General features: G+C 37.5%; 3 protein-coding genes across 5 annotated transcripts; 2 read left to right on the top strand and 1 right to left on the bottom strand.

Annotated features, from left to right (window-relative positions):
* Positions 1-2,005: 2,005 nt before the first annotated feature.
* Positions 2,006-4,869, top strand: LOC112292558 (3'(2'),5'-bisphosphate nucleotidase 1). Its single transcript, XM_024541154.3, has 8 exons — positions 2,006-2,534; positions 2,982-3,057; positions 3,165-3,238; positions 3,348-3,553; positions 3,657-3,870; positions 3,996-4,094; positions 4,204-4,357; positions 4,497-4,869. Exons 1-8 carry the CDS (start codon positions 2,319-2,321, stop codon positions 4,664-4,666), a joined length of 1,209 nt encoding a protein of 402 aa, XP_024396922.1. The 5' UTR covers positions 2,006-2,318; the 3' UTR covers positions 4,667-4,869.
* A 6,572-nt stretch (positions 4,870-11,441) lies between these two features.
* Positions 11,442-12,562, bottom strand: LOC112292207 (cytochrome c oxidase copper chaperone 1). Its single transcript, XM_024540467.3, has 2 exons — positions 12,367-12,562; positions 11,442-12,021 (listed from the first exon to the last, which is right to left on the bottom strand). The coding sequence occupies exon 2, from the start codon at positions 12,003-12,005 to the stop codon at positions 11,778-11,780; it is 228 nt and encodes a 75-aa protein (XP_024396235.1). The 5' UTR covers positions 12,006-12,021; positions 12,367-12,562; the 3' UTR covers positions 11,442-11,777.
* A 2,162-nt stretch (positions 12,563-14,724) lies between these two features.
* On the top strand, positions 14,725-16,811 carry LOC112292089 (uncharacterized). Of its 3 annotated transcripts, none has more exons than XM_024540240.3 (4): positions 14,725-15,015; positions 15,151-15,379; positions 16,003-16,090; positions 16,291-16,811. In XM_024540240.3, the coding sequence occupies exons 2-4, from the start codon at positions 15,266-15,268 to the stop codon at positions 16,419-16,421; spliced, it is 333 nt and encodes a 110-aa protein (XP_024396008.1). In that variant the 5' UTR covers positions 14,725-15,015; positions 15,151-15,265; the 3' UTR covers positions 16,422-16,811. The 3 variants fall into 3 exon arrangements, with proteins under 3 accessions (XP_024396008.1, XP_024396007.1, XP_090112386.1); XM_024540239.3 differs by having other exon boundaries at positions 14,727-15,015; positions 15,227-15,379; XM_090256260.1 differs by lacking the exon at positions 14,725-15,015 and having other exon boundaries at positions 15,022-15,379.
* Positions 16,812-22,684: the final 5,873 nt, after the last annotated feature.

The following is a 22,684-nucleotide window of genomic DNA, read 5'->3' as shown; positions in this document are numbered from 1 at the left end:
ACGACCATAGACCATGTTACTTACAACACTTATCTAGATTATTGTAATTGGAATCTACATAATAATAATAATAAAAATTAGTAAAAAGATGAAAACATACACTATACCAAGCATGTAAAAATATGAATACCTTTAGATGAAAAACTCTTCAACCTTAGTTTAGCATGCTTCTTTATGAGAAAGGCTCTCCATAATTTAAGTAGCTTTAGTTGAAATAATTCTTGGTCACTTCTATTTGTTCAAAAATTACATGCATTAAAGAAAGACAATACATGAAGCTCAAGAAGATTGAAATCCTATGTACTCTCAAGTAGTTTCCATAAGACTACACTTTGTACTCTTATGCAATGTCTTAAGTAAATGAGATTTTTAGACACAAAAGACAAGTTGTTTTTGCAATCATAGAGGATGATGATCCACCTCATCTATATTGAGGCATATTCATAAGCATACTACATGGAATAAAGTGATATAAGACTAAATTAATCATCACATGGTTTAGAAGTGTGGCTTTTCACAAATTAAGATGTGGCTTTAATAAATCTCTCTTTCTATATATAACTTATAATATTATCTTTTTGTATGATTTTTCTAAGAGATATCTAAATAAATCTTATTTTCTAAGTTCAAAACTATATCTTTGGATTTTTCATTAAGATTTTGTTTTTTTATTTATATATATATATATATATATATATATATTTGTTATTTCTTTCATATAAGCTTTAATCTAAGATATTTAAATAAAAATATCCAATCACAATTTTTACTATTCTTAGCAAATATTATCACAAATTGGTCTTCTAATTTGTTATAAGTGGATAATATAAAAATATCAGTATTTTAATTTTATATTTATTTCTCAATAGTTGATTAAGTATTGACATGATTTGGAATTTTATAGAATATCAATATATCATAGGTATTAAATCAAAATACCAACCTTGATATAATAAAATACTTTTAATAAGTTTAAAATTATAAAAGATTTAGGTTGTAAATATTCAATATTTATTTATTCAATGACTTGAAAAATTCATATAATACTATTTGTATATATTCAATTCTATATATTATTTTTAGTCAAATCTAATATTTATCAATCCAACTTCTATATGTATAGAACTAACAACATTGTTATAAGCAATATTGGATCTAATTAAAAAATTCAAAGGACATCTTTAAATTTTTTTAAAATAAGAAGATAAATTGTACATATCTTATTTTTTCTTACAATAATTGCAACATTCTTTCTAAATTGCAGAAGTCATATTCAACTCAAGTTATTAAATGTTCAAAACAACCACTTAAAACAAATTTATTGCACCTCTATGATCCTTATTATCAATCAATCAATTTCAAATTGTGCACTATCTAAACTTTTCTTGTAGATTAGACTAACATTTTGAACAATCATATTATTCAAAGTAGATTTTCACTTGCACTCAATCACACCATTGCCCCTTCAACTCAGAACACCATTTAATCAAATTCACAACACTAATCTGGAAGATTAATACACATTTTCATGAACCGGAGAGTGTGACACTTGAAGGGTCCTTCTATTCTCCACTTCTTACCAACAACAGTTTATTGCAGGACCACCTTAACATTCTTCACAAAGCTTATTCTCTAACTCATAAAACCCATCAAAACCAACCCATAACAACACCCTTCAAATCCTTTCAATTTCCACAACTGAAGTAACGACATTGAGATACTTCCCAAATGTGTACAGACACAAACTCAACAAGATGAGGAGTTACCAAATGGAATCTAAAAGAAGGCGAAAGAGTTCAGAGGAATGCACAGAAATTAGCAGAAAAAACAAAAACAAAAACAAAAAGGAAAGATTGTTACCCCACTTTGGGTGCATGTAGATGAACTCTGCCAATGAGAACAGCCTTGTTCATCCCCCTTGCAGAATTAATACTTTTAACGAATGTGACATGGTGCGATTGTAAAACTGGTCTCCAGATTAAGCGATGAAACCATTGCCGTTCTGCCACACGAACGTGAGGCAAGGCAAGGCAAGGCAAGGAAGATGAAAAAGATGAAAAAAATACAAAAATGTAGGGTGGTGAGTGAATGGTGTCAAGGAAGATTGTCAAGCGGCGTGCAGCGGAATCCGAGTTCCTGGCAATTCAAGAATGGGTTTTGTAATAGGATTGAGGTGATCTTGCTGAATTATTGGCTATCGAGGATGCATTGGCTATTTCGAGGGGAGGTGACTTCGTCAAGTTCCTAGCATTCCAGGTGGACTTGAGGGTTAACGGGGAAGTAGAAGAAGGAAGAGGAGGAGGAGGAGAAGGAGGAGAATGTTGAAAGAGGTGGTGCACCGGAGCCATCATCTTTGGCAATGTTTCCCTCGCCATCTTCATTGCCACGATTGGAGCCCCGTGAATTCCAAAGCTCGCAGCCGGAGTGGACGTGGGAGTGTTAGCTGGAGGAAGCCCCTGTTTTGCATGGCTAGTTATCATCGGGATGTGGTGTTGGCCACCAATGCCGTTCGCCTTGCGTCCCGCCTTTGTCAGGTATGTATGTCATTCTCGCCTTGTTGTTCATATTGGGTCCTGTTGGGTTTGTCGACAACGTGACCAATTCTAATGCAATCGGGTTGTGTTTGAGGAGGAGTTCATGTTTTCGGGTTCAGACCTAATTTTTTTTTCTCGTGGTTTGGGAAATGGGTGCACTCTTTGATCGAGAGTAAATTGGGTGTGGTTGAGGATTCGCGTATTGCAATCGGTTTGTGGGTCAATTTGTAGGATCTATCTCTACGGTGTAGCCGATGGGACATTGATTGGGACCGGTTTCTTGTATGTTGTTGTTGTAATTGAGCAAGTGGAGACTTTCGATGACTTGCTTGCGCTCCTCGACTTCAGTAGGCTCGATTGGAGGTTCTTTTCCTTGGGGATGATTTCTGGGATTGAACATTGAACCCTCGTGAACTGAGATTTTGGTTTTGCGCGGGTTGGCCGCAGACAGTGCAGAGAGGCTTGTTGACTCAGGAGACGCAAACCAAATCTGACAAGTCACCAGTCACAGTTGCCGATTATGGTGCCCTCACTAACCCGACATGGTTGAACATTTTTAGAACACAGCAGTCCACTCCAAAATGTGTGTGACGATTGATCCTGATGCTGGTTTGGATGGTTTGCTTTCAGGTTCACAAGCGCTAGTCAACTGGTCATTAGCACGGGAGTTTCCGCCTGGCACATTTTCAATGGTTGCTGAAGAGGTACTCAAATTTTGCTTTGTTCATTTGTTTCTGTAAAGTTATTGCATCTGTACTCTCATGGTATGATTCGACAACATGGCATAATTTTGCCATGTTGAACTGGTGATAGGGCTCAGAGGACCTGCGGACTGAGGCAGGGGCGCCAATGCTGGAGCGCATCACTCAGTTAGTAAACGATGCCATAGCGTCGGACGCAGCCCTAGACGTGGCTCCTCTGAGTAAAGAAGACGTATTGGAAGCCATTGACTGGGGTAATTCCGAAGGAGGTAGCAATGGACGCCACTGGGTTTTGGACCCCATCGATGGTACTAGAGGGTGAGAAAACATCTTGACCTTTCAGAGACTCCTTTGTAGCTTCTCTTCATTATTTTAGCTGAAGTGTGTGTCGATATTAATGATTTATGGTTCCATGTTTTAGGTTTGTGAGAGGAGATCAATATGCCATAGCTCTTGGCCTACTGGACAATGGAAAGGTTGTGGCTGGCGTTTTAGGTTGCCCTAATCTGCCGATGGGGTCCATCGCGAATGGTATACCTGCGAATTCAAGCGAACCTGTTGGTTGCTTGTTCGTCGCAAGCCTGGGTGCCGGCACGACTGTGGAACCATTGGATGGAAGCGGTGAGCCAAAACGGGTGCGTACTAGTCAATCTTCTCTGCATCGTCACGTAACTGAGAAAAAAAAGAAAAAAAAGAAAAAAAGAAAAAATTGCTGCTCAGCACTGGGTGTTTTCCCATGGTGACATTTTCTGTGACGCAGGTGCATGTGAGTGATGTTGAGGACACAGCCATTGCAACATTTTGCGAGTCTTACGAATCTGCGCACACCATGCAGGACCTTACAGCCAACATTGCAGGGGTATGCACTCCACTTCGTTCTGGAATATCTTTATCTTTTGTAGAGTTATTCATGCGTATCAAGTCCTGTTTTCGTCTCTGAGTAATTCGTTCTTCGTGTGTGAATTCAGACACTGGGAGTCAAAGCACCTCCAGTGCGGATCGACAGCCAAGCTAAGTACGGCGCCATGGCTAGGGGAGATGCTGTCATATATCTCCGATTCCCACACTTCGGATACCGTGAGAAAATTTGGGACCACGCCGCCGGAGCAATCGTCATAACAGGTATGATCATCATCTGCTGCTATGATTTTATCTAGAGATCTCACGTTTAGTGTTCTTTGATTGTCTGTGTCGACGTGTTGATGGCATTCACGTCATGGCATGAGATCATGGCTTATGCGAGGTTTTACCGAAATCGCAGAAGCTGGAGGAGAAGTGTTTGATGCAGCAGGTGAGCCATTGGACTTCTCCAGAGGTAGATGGCTTGATTTGGATACCGGTATTATTGCCACCAATAAGGAGCTGAAGCCTGTGGTGCTGTCAGCTGTACAGAAATGCGTGAAGGATCTGAAAATACCTGCCAAACACTGAGCAGTACTTGGTTTGGGTCACAGCTATTGTTTGTCAATTTGGGATTATCATGTCTAGATTCTGCTGTAGGAACTCAAAAAATATGTCAGTAGTTTTGAATACAGGATCGAAGCCGCCAGTGGATCCCTGGGTGTATTGAGCCTTGCAACAGTTGTAATTCTATCCTTGCAATTTAACTGTGATTCCCAATTGAGTTCTTCAAACTGCCTTGGTGTTCAACGTCTGAACGATTACGATTGAGATTTTTGAAAACTGTTATGGAAATATATGTAGATCAAAGCACGATTGCTGTTTTGGTTTTACAGAAGTATCTAGAAATGCTTAATTTTATCGTATTCAACAACTTGCCAACTTTCTTTGCTGATAGGCGAAATAGCAGCGCTTAGTAGGTCTTAAACTCTTCTCCCGGTTTAGGGCAAGAAAACAGGATCTCGACACGAATTGTTATAACACTGTTTTCTCTTAGGTGGTTGGGAAAAGAATTGCAGGAGGTGTAGCTATGGGGTTAGCAATTCTGCGGGCGGCAGATGTCCCGATCTGGACACTGGAAACCGCACGTAGCACAGTTGCAAAGGTCACTGATTACTGTGATTTTATAAACACCACTGCCACATGTAAGGTTCTTACCACTAACATTACTCCTATCGTATAAAATCATTCCGCCCTTGCACTCCTGAGATTCTTCTTGCATTCCCTGGGCCTGCATCGTTGCTTGTGTGTGACTGGATTTGTTGCTACGTCGTAGAAACTATCCGTGGGATTAAGAAGATCTACTTGAGGAACTTATATAGTTGTCCATCTATGTCAACAACCAGCACAAAGGCCACGGGCAAGGGAGACTTAGAGGTGAGGACGTGGGCGATTCGAAGTTTAGGGGGGAGCATAGTGATCACGTCGCACGAAAAAGGGAAATTTAGAAGTCTCCCAACAATTTCGTTCTGAAAACGATCGTTAGTTAAACATTGCGTCATTGTCGCAGCGGGGACCACTCTATGGAGATCTCGAGTTGAGCTTGACATTACACTCTTCACACCGTCGGTAGTGGGCACTGTCAACGACCACGTCGATTCAGATCAGAGGTTAGATTCATAGAACATGAAATCAAGGAAACTTGAGCGTCGAAACCAAAACAAATTGCGAGACAACTTGCCGGATGCAATGGCGCACCGAATCCTCGAGCTTCCGGACACCAGAATCTCCCAAAAGTTTCCAGAGGACGCTCGAGGGGCGAGTCGAAAGCGCGTAGTATTCAATGCTCTGGACTGATTCCCTTAGCGAGAACATGAGAATGATTTGTTGAATATTTCTCACTTGGACCAGACACCATGTGCTTCGTTGCTTCGCAGAATTATTATTTTTTTGTCTTGCTGCAAATAATTTCAAACAATGTCTTATGCTTTGTCAAGTGGGTACGATGAAGAGCTGACGAGTTGGATTTTAGGTGAAGTCAAGGCCTGGCATTGTAGTTGTCTTTGAGTTTGGAAAGGTCAGAGTTCGGAAAGGCAATTTGCGACTGCAACCCAGTCGTTTCACCAAGCAACGACGACATCCTTGCGCATGCAGTGGCGCTCTGAGGCACTTTTTGTGATTCAGCCAGAAATTTTCTCTAGTCTGTTGCAGACTTGAGCGTTCGGTGCTTTATATCCCTTTGTACTGTGGTGAAGGTAGTGATCTAACAATGAGTTCTTCGAGCTTGAGGCATTGGGTTTGTTTCTTGGACCAACACCAGCAGCACTTAATTCTCTTGTATCAAGGCTTATGGACGCTTCCAAGTCTACTGTGAGAATGAGCAATTTTCTTGAGAATTACAGTAGAGCAGTTCCGGTGAAGATCAATTGTGGGGATGAATGCCTAGTGTAAGAATGTCACTAGAAGGGGATGAATGATCACCGCCTTCGGAAACGGTCATCTGATCTCAAGAGCACAACAAATGATGGAAATCTGGCTTCTCGGGCATCAAGTGATCTTCATCTCGCATTCTGTGAGATTGTTTTCTAACACTCCTGCTCTGCTCGTATTCTCGACTACCATCGCCTCTCGTTTTCGTCTCGTTCCTCATTTGCTCCTGAGTTTCTCATCCTCTAGTGCAGGATTTGCTTGCGTATGTCAGTGACGTAATTGCCTTGCCATGCCCTTTGGTGAATTCTTCCTCCTGGACGATTGGGGTAACGTGTCAATGTAGATTAGTGATCTTGCCTCATACATTACGAATCCGCTTGGAATTCTCTTTTTGCTCTGATCAGGGTTCCTTGAGAATCAATCCCTAGCTCTGAAAAACATCTGAGTCTCCGCAATTGGAGAATTTGGTCTGCCAGAGGTTGATATCTGCTCTTTCTCCTCCGTCTCTTTGGGAAGCACTCAGAAGTTTTGAGTTCTGTACGATAACTTCGGCACGCTTGACATATTGGTGATTAGTGGTTCTTTGCTTCACGTTTATCAAGCATCGTAGACCCACTTTAGGTTACGCTTGCCTCTAGCAAAATGTAGAAAGGATTAGGGTTCGGGGTTTTATTCAGGTCCAGAGAGTGTTCACCGACATGCTTTTGAGTGCCGAATTAGACATTCTGTAGTAGCTCCCTACCATGGGTGATGGCGCTTTGAATCATTGGTCGCAAACCGTGAAAGACGGACGCCGTGGCTTTGTTCATCTGTTCAATGGCTCAGTCCCTCTTCCTCCATCGATAACATTTACCATCAACAAGTTCCCAACACCCGGAAGTAACAAGGATTGGAGACGTCCACTACTTGCCACAATTCTGCCTCCCTGTGCTGCCTCAGTGTCATTTCTCTGTAGCCTCGCCATAGCTCAAGGAGCTGGAAAACTGTTGAGAGTCTCTTGTGCCACCCCGGTAGTTGCGCCTATCGTAGGTGGATTGGCTGTGGCAGCTGCCTCCGCAACATCAGCTCAAGTGTCCTTCACAGTTCGGAAAATCTGCGAGAATGATGGCAGGTTTGAGAAACTTGAGCTCATTTCACAAGAAAAAGCTCTCTTCTATGCAGTCTTCGGGGTTCTAGCGTACAAAGTCCTCGGTGGCTATGTTAGAAATGTAATGCCTAGCAATGTCATTCGCCCCGGTGCTCATGCACGTTCTTCAATCCCCTCTCGAGGCATCAAGTATGCCAATGACGTAGAATCGGGCTTGATTAAGGATTTGTTCAAGAGCTATGGATGCCATCACTGTGGCAGGCGACAGGGGGCTGCCATTGCAGACCATATGCCTGCCAACATGCTTGCGAAGGAGGCCATGGCTGGGAACTTCTTCACTCGACTAATTGGGAAACAAACTGTGGTTCCACAGCGCTTGTATCCTCAATGTCTTCCATGCTCAAAGCTACAAAGTGCTGCTCTTCGACACGGCAAGCACAAGCTAGTGTTTCATTTCCACCGAGGAGTGCCGCAGCCACCAGCCTGGACAGGCTTTTGCATAGGAGCATTGCAGATTCAGGATGATGATCAACCCCCATATTCTAGTTCTTATTGGCGTTGATTCATCGAGGAGCCTCTTCTATCCACCTGTTCACTTCATGAAGCTTCTGTGATGGTAATATTTTCGTTTTTTGTGAATTTTGTCTGTTGGAAGCCACTCCAGCTCAAGTAGTTATTTTTCAAGTTCCAAGCCTGGATAACTTTCATCAGAGAACTCAAGTTTTAGGTGGCTTTTCTTGCATGCTTTTAAATATGATTAACCCTGTCTTACAATGTACCCAGCTTCGAACATTTCGAAGCACCATTTTTGCATTGGAATAGTTGGGTAACCTTCCTCATATTCTTTCCCTTAATCACTGTCATTGTTTTTCAATTCTATTCAACAAGAAAGAAGAAGCTTGATTATGTGTGTTATATATAGTAAGAACTTGGGTATGCAAGTTTCTGCAATTTCAGTCTTGCATTGCTATTTGGACTTCACCGACATCCAGATTATACTTCGGATTTTAGACTCATCAAACTTAAGGGCAAGGTTAGTTTATAATTGTCCCATTTTTTAATTTTTGCTCAACATGGTAAAAATGCTATGTGTGGGTGATTTGCTATTGTGGAATGTATGTAGGTGAGTTCCCATTTTAATCTAGGAATAATTATGTGGCATTTGATGTAAGATGCAATTTGTTTATGTTGTCAATTGTTGATGGAGTCGTTTCTTATCACTGATGTTTACACTTTATGTCCTAGATGTCATTTGTTTGTTGTTTGTTATTTTATTACATAATATTTTTTATGGTTTAAATCTTATATTATTGAATATTTATGATAGTAAATTAATTTTTCTTGCTTGTACAATAGAAATAGATTAATGACATCAAAATCAGACTGAATAATTGTAATTTTTTTTTTTTGATAATAAAATTTAGTAATATCCACACTGGGATAGTATGTACATGATTCTGCATGATGTTTGTGTTTATAAACTTTGTTTATTGATTTTGTGTTCTAAAATAAAAAAATTGAAGTAAAATTTGAAAAAAAAAAAAAAAAAGAAAAAAAAAAGGTGAAGCTCTTGTAGTCATTGCATTCTTTCGAAGTTGTTCTTCTAATAACAAATTCTTTACTTTTATCAAGCATCAAGAAGTTCTTGTAAATGAAGTTTTTTTGGAAGGAGTTTTTATAATCATGAATATAAATGATTTCACATGTTTTATACTCAAATTGATGGATGCAATCTTGCCTTGTATCTAATCAATTAATTTGAAATTATTTGAATCATAGGTTATTTTCTTTGCATCTTCACCTAACCATTGATACAATTGATTTTCATCTTGTTTATCTCTTTCAATTTGCATAGATTAAATTAATTGCACCTTACAAGTTCAATTAATTTGAATCATTCCTATTTTTTTTTAGTAATTTCATCTACTATATTTAAAAAATCATTTTAATTCCAAGATTGATTCTTGAAATGTTTTTTTATAAGTTCCATGTATTAAAGCAATCTTATATCAATCTTCTAAGTATCTTGATACTATCATCTTTGCCTTTATAATGATTCAAAATAATTCTTTTAGGAACAACTATAAAATATAATTGTTTGGCCCTAAAATGTTTTTGAATTGAATACATCATTCTTCTAAGATGAAAAATAAGTACTTATATCATTTTGCATTAAAGTACTCATTTTCTCTATTTTTTAGGTCTTCAAATCCTAATTCTAAAAATTCCATACTCAAAGAAAATACAATGAGATTTAACAATCTTAAGTATACAAATGACTTTAATGAAACCTAAAATGTTTGTTATATTGTGAGCACTTTTAAACAACCAATTATTTGCAAGAAAGTTTAAGCAATTGCAAATACCACAAAAAGAAGAAACAACTAATGCCTGTTATTCTAACATTTAGATGTTAACTAAAACAATCATAAAATCTCCAACGAAATGTTCCCTTGTGGAACTATATGTGAAGCATTGCATATCAAGTATAACTTTGAATTACATCACTTAATACAAATATCTAAATGTATCTATACAAATAAATTACAAACTACAACATATTTTATTCAAAATTATTTATCAAAATATTATATTTAATTTATGTTTATCCACATTAATATTTAAAGTAAAAAATAATAATCAAAAACAACTTAAAACGGAGTTAATTGATAACAATCGGAATAAATCTAGTGTGCAATATGACCTGGCCCTTTGTTGAACCAGTTTTCCAAATTAAACACTAGATTGGGGAATGTGCGCAGGAATTCATCGGATCGCTCACATGCGTATCATGTTTTGACCTTCAACTCACACTTTTTCAATGTGAAGCCAATCACAAAGTTGCAGGAAAAGATGCAAGCCTTGCATTGATCAGCAGTCAACCATGAACTCTCAGCAACCCCATACAATTCCATGTCTTCTGTAATAATGGACTCAATCAAACAAGAGCGAGTCTACAACATTATGTCACACGATCATGATTGTTGAGTATTGACACCGCCTCTCTCTACCGACTGACTGGCTGTTTGTGTGAGACGCACTTCAGCCCAACTGCTCTATAGAGCACAAAAGTCCCATGGCTTTGGAAGCGAGCAGCATAACTCCCAAACTAGACTTCACATTCCCTTTCTGAGACACAAAAGCAATTCCCTCTGCAGGTGCAAAGATTCCGACCCGAACCAATGCACTGGCTCCCCAACTCCGCATTCCTTGAACCGGCTGCCCAGCATCGATGTGCGTGCTGTAAAACTAACCAGATAACATCAATGAATCTGCTATGAAGACATCGCGCGTCACCTCTGCAGTTTAAAACAGCAGCACCAACGCTACAATCGACGCCCCTCTAAACAGCCACGTTGCCACTGCTGGTTACCAAAGAAAATTATCGCCGTCTTAGAAACAGACAGACACAAAGCATGACTCCAACTCCCTCCGCAAGTCTGAAGGCCAACGAAAATAATACGAGATTGCAAGACAAACAAGCTTTGCCGAGCACCCTCAGCAGGTTTCGTCACTCAAGTCGCAAAACAGATTTCAGCCAGCCCTTGAGAACTAGCATCCCCGTGCGAGACAAAGAGAACAGAAAAGTTAAACCGATGACGACCCAAACAGGAAAATCCTGTCTGTGACAAGCCGTTTATAATACTGCACTTAATATTCTTATGTCTTGATCCTACAGTCATTCCAACTGTTAAGGAGCGCCAAAACCCTCAGCCAAGTTCCGATTCTCAGATGGGATCAAGGAAACATGCAATCAAACGTGGGTATGAGTGACTTATAGAACATAAACTACACGAGATTAAGAGGCAAATAAAATACAGTGCAAAGCCAGAACATGAACCACGGTCATATGCGGAGGCAGATCACTTTATTACCACAAACAAGGCATTGAATTGATGAGGGGATAAAACCCACAATTGTGGTGTTGCACACGCTAGTGTCAAAAATGAATTTCTCCACACACAAAGATGAAACGTTCGCTTTTCTGCTTCAATCCTACAATGTCCCATAACCAGATTGTATTCCTATCCTTATTGAAAAAATAGAACCGTCTATTTCTCTCGTGCAATCTCAGATGCATTGTAATTAGGAGACATAGAACAGTTCATGTTATTCTTTCATCTCTAAATATTGATAGATGCTCAATCAAAAATATTTTTTTCGAAACTTTCGGATGAAATACCGCTACACATTGAAACCCTCTCGCCGCAGGCACTGCTTGTGAGCATCAATCCACTTTCCACACGCGGCCTCCCCATGCTCCACGATGCACTCGTCTCGCAACTTCTTTGTCTCTGGACACGCACAGCATATCTTTTTCTTTGGCGCCTCCGCAGCGACAACTGCTGCTACAGCTTCCGTCGCCGCAGCTACCGGGCTCGACTTCACATCTTGACTTGCAGTATTACCCATCTTAATTCAAAAAATCCTGCAAATAAAACACGATTATGCTTACTCACAACGACCACAACCACTGACTCCTACTAAACACCCCTAGTACAAACATCTTCTGGTTGAGACTGGTTCGGAGATAACTCTCCCAAGCAGCAACAACAGTAACGAAACAGACATAACCACACAGCTTCACAACAATAAACCCAGAACTATTACACGTGCAGTCCAAATTAAGCTCGTGTGGTGCTTCACCACATCACTGAAAAGCTCCTCAACCCTGATTGAATTCACTCCCTAATCCCCTCCCTCGACACCATCAAACAACCGCAGCATCACCAACTGCTGGATTTTAAATGAAATCCAAACAAGTCGAGCACACCTCGAACGAGAGAGAGAAACAAAACGCGCAATGGATCAGTTCCCGATTGTTCTCCTAATCAACAACCAGAGCGGAAGATGCCGAAGACTGCAAACACGAAGCTGCTGAAGCTACAGCGGCGATTCATGAAGAAGAAGAAGAGCGCGATCACGACGAGGAGCAACATTCGTCGCAAGTTGAGCTCCCATGGCTCCTGGAACAGAAGCAAGCAAGCCAGAAACACCTCGTGAAACCCTAAACCCCTTGCTGGCGGTGCCGTTCACACTGCGGCATCTCGATTTTGGGTCTAGGAAAAAGCTGTATACACACAATATTTCCGCTTCGCGCACTCGCTTCCTTTTACTTTCAAAGCTGTCTACTGTTTTATTTTTGGTTGTGAGATTGGGAAATTAAGAAGGTAAATCGAATTAAAAAGTTTAAAGTATGCTCTCGAGGTGGGTTTACATGGTTATAAGTTCTGTATTCTCTGCTGTATTCTTTCAAACGTATGGTGAAATTTAAATAAAGCCAATGCCAGGTAAATAAATATTTTATAACTATTATTTATTAAACAGTTTAGATTTTTGCTCGGGACCAGTTAGGCTGGCATTTAAGATTTATGTCCTATGGAATGGTGAAGTAAATTTAACTGGTTTTTAACCAATTGAGGGCAAAAACTGTGATTCTTTTGAAACAGAATCACAAGTTCGTTTTATAAGAGCACATGAAATTGCCAAATCATAAGTGTTGTAATTTTTTAAAAATAAATTATATTTTTAAAAAATAATATTTTGTAATTTATCACCATATTTTTTATAAGTATCATAGTATTCTGCAGAAGTAGTTTATTGATTTGAAGGCATTTTTTTTATTCTCTCTAAATATTTAGATTATAAATAGTATTATTCTAAAATTGATTGTAAGTTTGGAACTATATTTGTATCAATTGAATTGTTGATAACTTATATCCAATATTGATAATTTGTATTCTATTGGATTTGGTATGTTTTTATTTCATCACTTTTTTGTTCTTGCTCTAATTTCTTTTCCTCATAATACTATTTGAAATTTAAATCAAAATTCTTTCAATTTTAGAAGACTATCCAAGTTGTTTTAGAAAACTTTAAATGCCTTTTTAGGTCTATATGTCACTTGAAATTAAGTGAGATAAGTTTTGTATTTACAATTGTTTACACATAATCATTTTAATGCCTTCTATGATTGTACCATTCCACAAATCATAGAAGGGTCATGCTTCTCTAAATATTTAGGATTCTTAAGGACCATATTATCTTTTGTTGTTACATTCTTTTTTAGTGATTTTTAATCTATTGTTGACATCCTAAACATATATTTTTACAAAGTTCCAAGAATTAAAAATTGAAATATTGAATCTATTATATTTTTTAAAAAAATAATAATAATAAAATCATGCTTATAAATCTACCCTTGAACACAATAAGATATAACCTTATTCCCATTTTGGATGAATACAGGGCCCAAACTATATGCCGTGCAGATTTTGGTGTAACACTTTCTTGCATAAGTTAGGCCCCCTACAAACCGAATGGCAGTGCTACATCAAGGCACAATTGATTACTTAAATGTTAATAATAAGGAAATTAGAGTCTTAGTGCTTCCATGAGCCAAGGAATCATGCAAGCTTCTTTTGTAATTAATGACAATTTGCTTGCCAAGCAAACAAGTTGTAAAAGCCAATCACCAAAAGATCAATGGTCACTTCTTAGTTAGTATAAATTTAATGAGATTGTTTGATATTCAGCCAAGGAAATACTAATGTACTCGTTCAACCTTGGTGGAAGGAAAGGCTTCCTTATGGAGATTGAAATTAAATGTTGTCTCATGAGGAAAATATTGATTCCTATATGATTGTGTTTCCAATATGATGATTCCAAAGTTGGGCACTTTTTATGCTATTAACACTCTCATTCTAACAAGGTGTGTGACTTGAACTCACGATGTTGTCATTGCTGATAAAAGGTTAGCATAGCGTAAGTGAGCTTGTATTGTATAGCACTGTTGGAAGTGTTGCCATGATTGTGGTTGCAACGACGACATCCAGTTTGTGGGAGGCCTTATTGCATTGCTAAATAGTGCCATGCCAAAATCTGTGTGGCACTTGGTTTGGACTCAGATTTACCTAAGATAGAATAAAGGTTACACTTTATCAAGCTTAAGGATAGATTTGCAATTATTACAAAAATGAGGGGTATATTTGTTACTATTAAGAATACGTGGATATTCTTGATATTTTAACGTATTTCAGGGGTATATATATGATATTTTCTCTAAATCATTTCATCTCTATTAAAAACATATAACTTTCTAATTGTATTTTGACAACCCTAGTTGTTAATTTTTTTACTATTTTATACATTATTTTTTCTATGGACAAATCACTTGAACCTTAGTAATTTATTATTCGGTTCTTTGTTTTGTTTTATGCTTTTGCCATCTTAACCAAAATATTCTGGCTGGTGTTTCTTTTAGGTCAACGATGAGAATTAGGGTTTCATGTATTGATGGGTATCGGAGAATCTGTGAATAAGCAATGATTTGTTGCAGGGGGATTCGGTTTTCCGTCTCGTTGGATGGCGCACCGAAGCTGTTAAACTTTGCATTCTGGGTACAATCGGAGCGACCTGAATTGTAAGTATTGGGCTGTCAATTAGGGTTGGCTTTGTAGCAGATATGTTTGTTTGTTTGTTGACTATGGATGCCGGAGCAACGGAGTTCCGTATTCGAAAGGAACCAATCGATGTATGCAACATGGCGAGCTTGCAGATAGGAGGTGGAGGTACACGAGAAGAATCGGTGTGAAAATTGTGGTTAGAACTTGTGGGTGTGCTGTTTCTTGAAGGTAAGGAGCTTGGAACGTGTTGTTGTGGTTGAGGTGAAGATGGATTTCTGCCCCACCTGTGCGAACCTGCTGTTGGTGGAGAATCCCAGCATGGGTCGTCCGCTTCGCTACTTCTGCCCAACTTGTCCATACGTTTACGTCGTCGACCGCAAGGTAACTACACGACTGTCAATTCATCTGATCCGAACTTGCTTCTGCCTCCATTGACTCCAAAACCTGCTCGTGTACGAGACATTTCTTTCCAAAGCTCTGTCGGTATAAGCTCTTCGGCTTACGGGCGTTGTCTCTCTGTGAATTTCTTGTTGTAGTGGTCTGCTCTTCGTTGCCATTCTAGGCCGGCGAACTTGATGGACTGCCTCATCTAATCCGGCATTGATTCCAAATAGCTTCAATACTTTGCTTGGAATCTGAACTGAAGCCTTCCTCCCTCTTGCGTGCAGCTTTGATAATTGATGAAGATGCCTGGCATAATATTATTGTATGAGTAATACTTTTGGTTGCAATGTGCACTGTTCTGCGAACTTCGTTTCCAACATTTGCAAAGTTTTGCTCATTGATATGAGGACTTTAGTACATGATCAGTAAGCGAGACAAAGACAGGTGCTGAACTATTGGACCTGACTACACAGTTGCTCCTTGCTCCATCATTCTGAAGCCAGCTGAATCTGCTGTGTTTCACAATAATGCACTTGCGGTTCTTGTACAACGTATTAAAAGCGTTACGAAAATGAGATTCGTCGGATGATTCTGATGATTCAAGATTATGGAATTTGCAGATTAGCAAGAAGTTGAAATTGAAGAAGAAAGAGGTTGATGATGTCCTCGGTGGAGAGGATGCCTGGAAAAACGTTGACCGCACCACAGGTGAGTTTGAGGTCTTACCTTTGTGGTACAAATATATTTTTTGCCGCAATGAGCATTACCTTTAAATGAGGATCACCTGAGTATCCCGAACCCCTTAAGCTGTAAAGTACTTGTAAACTAGAATCTTCAAACGAGCAAATGCAAGTCGCCTGAGACTTTTAAGTAACTTACGAATGTTTGCTACAATTGGGTTGATGCAGTTACATGCCCAAATTGCAGCTATGGGCAGGCCTACTTCATGCAGATTCAAATCAGGTCTGCGGATGAGCCTATGACAACTTTCTACAAATGCTGCAACATTGATTGTAATCACCGATGGAAGGAGAATTGATCTTTATATGTGAATATCACGTCCTGCGACATTCATTTAGGCTGGAGGAATGTTTTATGCGCAGTGTCCGGGAGAATTTTGTGAAATACCGGTTGAGAGACTTTTTCATGTTGTGTTATGTTATTTTATCTTATTAAATAGTAGCCCACCTGCTCCATCTCCTTTGTTGTCTGGGATATTGGTTAGGATAAGGTTTTATTTTTTAAATTTTTAAGGGGAATTAATCCAGCTCTTTCCTATAATTGGCAAATTTGGCATTGTACTAGGGGTTGGTGCTCTCTGGACATTGTTTTTGTGCATACACAACGTAAGATACATTAATAGATTCTAGAGCAAGATCAATGTATTGTAAAATTTTCATTTCTTCTTAACACCAACTTCTTCTGAAAATATTTGCATACATTTTTTACTTCATGTCCCTACATGTCATTTCGGTGGCATTGAAGCAACTATGGTTTTTCCCTTGGCAAATCCTCACCATCGAGTTTAGCAACTTAATAAAGGTGTAAAATGGCGAAGCTGAACGAGTTAATGTACGATTTGTGCTGTAGCACGATTGATACTGTGTGGTTGAATATGAAGGGCCTCATTACACAGGGAGCCAACAATTGTGAACAACTTATACATCCTTGAGAGTGAAAGCAGACTTGGGTGACGCTTCGGTCACATTATTTTTTTACAATTATCGCTAACCTTATAAACAAAACAAAGGGAGCCAATCTCGTGATTTTGGAACGATGGAGGAGTTGTATTCTGCCTTTTGAATGGTCTCAAGAGTCATAAATCTGTGGAAAACCTCACTCATTATTGGTTTCGATATATTCAAGGTTCCAGAGACCTAATTATTCTATCTTGATTGTTGTCCTTGGTGTACATACAGTATCTAATGTAAAACTTGGTTATCCTTTTGATGCTAATCGTCAGAATCGATACTGCAAGATGCTGCATTGCACAGAGGGTGGTGAAGTCCTTGCGACTTGTTCCGCGCTAAAAATGATCCAAGGACTTTGAATACGAATAGCCAGAGGCTCCTATATTCGTGGACGAGAGAGTTTGACATTGTTTAAATCCTTCACCTTGTCTTACCAATCCCAACATTAACATATTAAAATCGAATTTTAAAATATCCGACTTATCCTCAATATTAAATTTCTCAAAATTCATCCTGGTCTTGGGCTCTATCAAGATAGCATCCCGGCGGTTTCAATTCGAGCAAACATTGGAGCAAACACGATCAACCGAAAACATTGAAGATATTCTCTTCGGTCAAAACAACTTCAAACGTGGACACAGTAACCCCCCCCCCCCCCCCCCCCTCTACCACCAAGATTCGAAACGTTCGTAGAAACCCACTTCCGAACAATACATGCTGAAAAATGACGAGGAGACGGGGGGTGGGGGGGGGGGTTCGGAAGCAGCGCTCCACCGCCACCACCACCGCAGCACAGCGAGATTTCGAAACCTACAAAGTTCTCCCAAATACCTTTCCAATGACTTTTCGGTTGTTGTATCCATCCCCACTGCGGCCACTGTCCGCAATGGAAGTGCAACCCCCTCGGCAGACTCTCACCAGCCAACCCCTGCAATCCAGTTGGTTGCATTCGAAGCTTCGAATGAGACAAAACGAAGGAAGCGAGGAGGAGCTCAACAGCGGCAGCCGAGGACGATGCCTTCGAAACATCATCCATCCCACAGCTCCTCATTCACCAAATATCATTGAATGACATTCATTTGTGGGTGGATGACATGGCACTCTTCCTTGTGTTTGATATTTCTTCGGCAGAGGTGCTTCCATTATTGACGAGGGAAGTGTCGCAGAGTCAAAATCCCCCACCCCACTTGGCCTCTTCTTCATCCCTTTTATGAATCTGTACCGCATTCATCTGCTTTTCATCCTCACGGCTTTGGGCTTCGCTCCTCGGTCTAGGGGGCTTGTTTGTCGAACACTGTTTGGGGATCTTTAACCGTTTCTTTGCACCATGATTTATTTATTTATTTTTCCTTCTTCTTTTAATTTATTTTTCTGTAGGTTGTCTTGTTAATATTAACAATTTTCTTCCTCTTCTTCCATTTTTAAATATTTATATTTCTTAGATGATGATACTAATAATGACGTGTCAAGTTTGGAGATGGTGATATCTTGTTTAATAGTGGATAATAATTAGAGCAACAATCTCAACATCAATTTTAAAGTATTTTCAAGATGTGTACAGATGTGAGTTTTTCCAATCATGAGATTGCAATATTGTCTCAAGAAAAAACATTCTAGAGTATGCACAAATGCATGTGCTTTCTAACCATATCACATGCTACTTGAGTTTTGTCAACCATGCCAAGCCCTTCTTCAACATGAGAGGAATGTGAAACTGATCACACACAATATTTAAAGAAGTAAAAAGACGTATGAGAATAATAACCTGATGAATATACATGTTATGTTTGGTTGGTCGATACCCATATCAGTTGCTCATTTGCATACACCAAAATAGGCCAATTTTTGGGGAAAAAACAAAAAAAAACAAATATGGTGTTTTTTGACTTCCAAACATTATTCATACATTTGGCCATACTTTCTCAAAACCTTGGATCTAGTAGTCAATTCTCACATGGGTTCCTATGCTATTATTACTATTACACTCACTCACATTATGTATAATAATTAATTAAAAGCATCTTGTGTTTAAACATTTTCTCCTTGAATAAGAGTAGGAATTTAAATTTCATACATACATGTGCAATTGAAAGAATGCTAGTGTAGAGCTCCAAAGTGTTTTGGATCTAATGAATGTATGTATATATATATATATATATATATATTTAACAACAAGTAATTGTTTACTTGCATTGTTTGTGTGTTTGCTCTGCAGTGGGCCAATATGATTAGGAATCGAGACCCAAGAATAGAAAACATGGAGACCATGATTTCTACCACCAGCATGCAGAATTAGGGCACAGGTGGCACAAGCCCACACTCACTTCTTTCTTAAACCATAAACACTTAATGTGTACCAAGGCCACCAAAATCTTCTCCTATCTCTACTACTTTCTTCTTCATCATCTTGATTGTTTAAGGCTTTTTCAAAGAATATGAATACATGGTCATGTTGGGACTATGAAGTGTGATTGGTATTCGAGTTTTTAATATATATATATATATATATATATATGGTTTTTGTTTAAAAAAAAAGAATGATGAGTTGTAAGATATTTAGCAATATCAACATCTTTTTTTCAGAATGAAATTAATACTGTTATTTTTTTATTTATTACATCCTTATCTTATCTTCCTTGCACTTTTAGTGCTTCACTTGAATTGTGAGATAGAACATGTTTTACAAGAATTTAATTTTTTGGAAGAAAGATATTTCACAAGAGTATCAGAATGTCCTTATTATTACTATATGTTTATCTTTATTACGTTTCATTACTAAATATTATATTAAAAAAACAATAAAAAAGCATCCAAATGTCCATTCCAATTAAAAATATATTAACTCCAGCTATGCATGAAAAGCTTGTTCTGAACATAACTAAACCATTGAATGTACGGCAGACCTTAAGATTGAATTTAAACGAGATAATGGTTTATTTATTTAATAAATAAGCCATCAATGATTATGAATTTGGAACATTTTAGCTGCTTTTTGTTACTTGTTTTCTTTGCCAATGCTTGCTTGTAAAATTGTTATGCATGATCTTTTTAGCTTCAAGTAAATTTAATTGAACTAACTACAGAGATGAAAAATTAGAGTAGGTTCACTGGTGGTATCCTTAAATACCATATATTTAAATTAAAAAACATAATATAATATAAATAATGATTGACCTTCAAATTGTAGATGTATGCTGATAAAAAGTCTTCATCATTAATTGTTTTGAAGTATTTTTGTTTCCCATTACATGAAATTTTAAAAATTATCTCATAAAATTAAAAAAAATAGCAAGCATACTTTTTAAACACATTTAATGATGGATCCAAATTAAGATTTTAAACACTTTGAGAAACAGAGGTTATGATAAACTTTAATAAACATATATAATTTTTCAAATGTTTAGCACACACCATATACTCATTAAAAAGTTCTTAAAATTGTTGAAGAATATTAATACTTAAAGCTCTATGAATACTTATCAAGTACTGTACGGGATTTTCCATTTAGTAAACAAATACAAAATAACTATGAGACTGTAAGGTACAGGGAGGGATGTCAATTATATGGAATGTTAGAAACCTTCAAAATAGGATAATAATTTTTGAGGTATTTATCCCATTGTCTAATAAAATTTATGGTTAGAATTAGTTTTCTTAAAATAATAAATTTAGGCATGATTTCACATCGTTATATCATACTCAAGTATCCTTAATCATGGAAGTTGCCGTGTTTATTTATCACTCTTTTATGTTTCTATGAAAACTTTTGCAATGCATTAAATTTGTATGGTACATGTGCAAATGTAACCAGTTCTAAAAACACATTCAAGTTCATTTTTGTATATTCTTTCAAAACTTTTATGTTAGAAAGCAAGGTTTTGTATTTTTATAACATGGCCGTATTGCACACTTTAATAAAATGCAAGCACCAGATTCTTACAAAATCAAGATTCTATATTATTCTGATGTACAGTGTCTGTAAAGGACAGCTAGTTGTAATACTGACTTTGAATTATATCGAAACACTAAACTTATTATACAATAACTTAAAAATAATAATTAAGTGCATTAAACAATTTTTTTTGACATTTACAGCATTATGAAAAACCAATACCAAGGGTTGTTAATTTTAAAAATAATTAGAATAAAATTGAAGTACATTTATCTAGAGTATTTTTCAAATATAACTTTTAAAAATTAATTATTTTAATAAATATTTGCTCGTTTGTTTTGTTTTGTATGTACACACATTCTCATATTTAGATACTGAATCAATAGTGAACTATAGATTTATGAATAATGGACTGTAAAATATTTAATCATATCTTGTATTTAAATTGTTTCATTTGAAAATTCTTCTCTTATTTCTTTAATTTGAAATTTTGTATGATTAATTTTGTGTAATAAAAAATTTAATGGGTTTGTAATTTCATCCAATTCTGCAAGATCTCAACCCGCCCATTGCAATTCCAGAATATTAGTAAAAAAATATAATCATATCAAAAGTTTGAAAGTAAATATAAGATCTGGTGAATAGGGTGTAGAATTTAATTATGTGAATTAAGTTTTCACATGATAAAATGTACAAAATGAAAGAAAGTTCAATGTGTTGCAGAAACACCAACTACTGCACATAACGTCTGTCAATGAAATTATCAAATTTATCAAACATTGCTTATTTGTTAGCATTCAACCACGTTATTAATACGACATTCTAACAATTTAAAGTGACATTGTAGAAGCTATTTTTATTATTAATTATACTAAACAATAGCAAACCAAATCTTATTTAGATATAGATGGTAATTCGTCTGAAGACATAAACACCAAAAATAAGCTGATTAAAATATTAGGCAAAATAGAACATGAGTAATATATATATATCCATGGTTATAATTTTGTTGGTTATTTTTTGAAAACTTATAAATACTATATGTACATATATACATACATATACACACATACAAACAAACAAACAAGGAATTTGAGTCTATTGAAACTTGGCACATAAATCATAATTCCATTGATGTAAGCTCAAATCTAGATACATCTGAGAGTATAATGGTAATTCCAAGAACGAAATAGATGTATATTAATATATTGGGCAGATTATTATGTTCCTCGATATAAATAATAAAAGTGTGTTAATAAAAAATGATATAAAATACAACATCACCACAGAAATGGTCCTTGTCCACTCGAAGACCCTATCAAAGTCAACGAACCCCAGGAGTAAAGTGATGGGAAGGGAGGGAGTTAGGGAGGGCGAAGAGGAAAACGGCAGCAAAGAGAAAAAGCCAAGGCCGAGGCAGACACTCTCACAAGCCCAACAAACACAAACACACTAACTCATACACACACATTCATACACACTCACTCATACACACTCACTCATACACACACACTCACTCATACACACACACCCACAGAGAGCGAGACCCTCGTTTCTGGGCTCCCTTTACAATGAATGAATAACCCCAAAATGACTTTGTCGTACATACAACTCTATCGGAGACACGAATACCAACCCCGTAGGAATACCAACTTGGATACGGAGTAGAACAGCAGTACATAAATACAGGAGAGAGGAGGAGGACGAGGGGAAATCAGA

The sequence above is a fragment of the Physcomitrium patens genome, chromosome 15, assembly GCF_059467195.1.
Source record: "Physcomitrium patens ecotype Gransden chromosome 15, ASM5946719v1, whole genome shotgun sequence".
NCBI classification, from domain to species: Eukaryota; Viridiplantae; Streptophyta; class Bryopsida; order Funariales; family Funariaceae; genus Physcomitrium; species Physcomitrium patens.
This window is presented reverse-complemented; position numbering and strand designations above follow the sequence as displayed.

Coding starts and splice junctions, on each gene's coding strand:
- LOC112292558 (XM_024541154.3), top strand. CDS start 2,319: ATGTTGAAAGAGGTGGTGCACCGGAGCCATCATCTTTGGCAATGTTTC. Junction 3,058..3,164: donor AGTCACAGTTGCCGATTATG/GTGCCCTCACTA, acceptor GTTTGCTTTCAG/GTTCACAAGCGCTAGTCAAC. Junction 4,358..4,496: donor CGGAGCAATCGTCATAACAG/GTATGATCATCA, acceptor CCGAAATCGCAG/AAGCTGGAGGAGAAGTGTTT.
- LOC112292207 (XM_024540467.3), bottom strand. CDS start 12,005: ATGGGTAATACTGCAAGTCAAGATGTGAAGTCGAGCCCGGTAGCTGCG.
- LOC112292089 (XM_024540240.3), top strand. CDS start 15,266: ATGGATTTCTGCCCCACCTGTGCGAACCTGCTGTTGGTGGAGAATCCC. Junction 15,380..16,002: donor TTTACGTCGTCGACCGCAAG/GTAACTACACGA, acceptor TGGAATTTGCAG/ATTAGCAAGAAGTTGAAATT. Junction 16,091..16,290: donor AAACGTTGACCGCACCACAG/GTGAGTTTGAGG, acceptor GGGTTGATGCAG/TTACATGCCCAAATTGCAGC.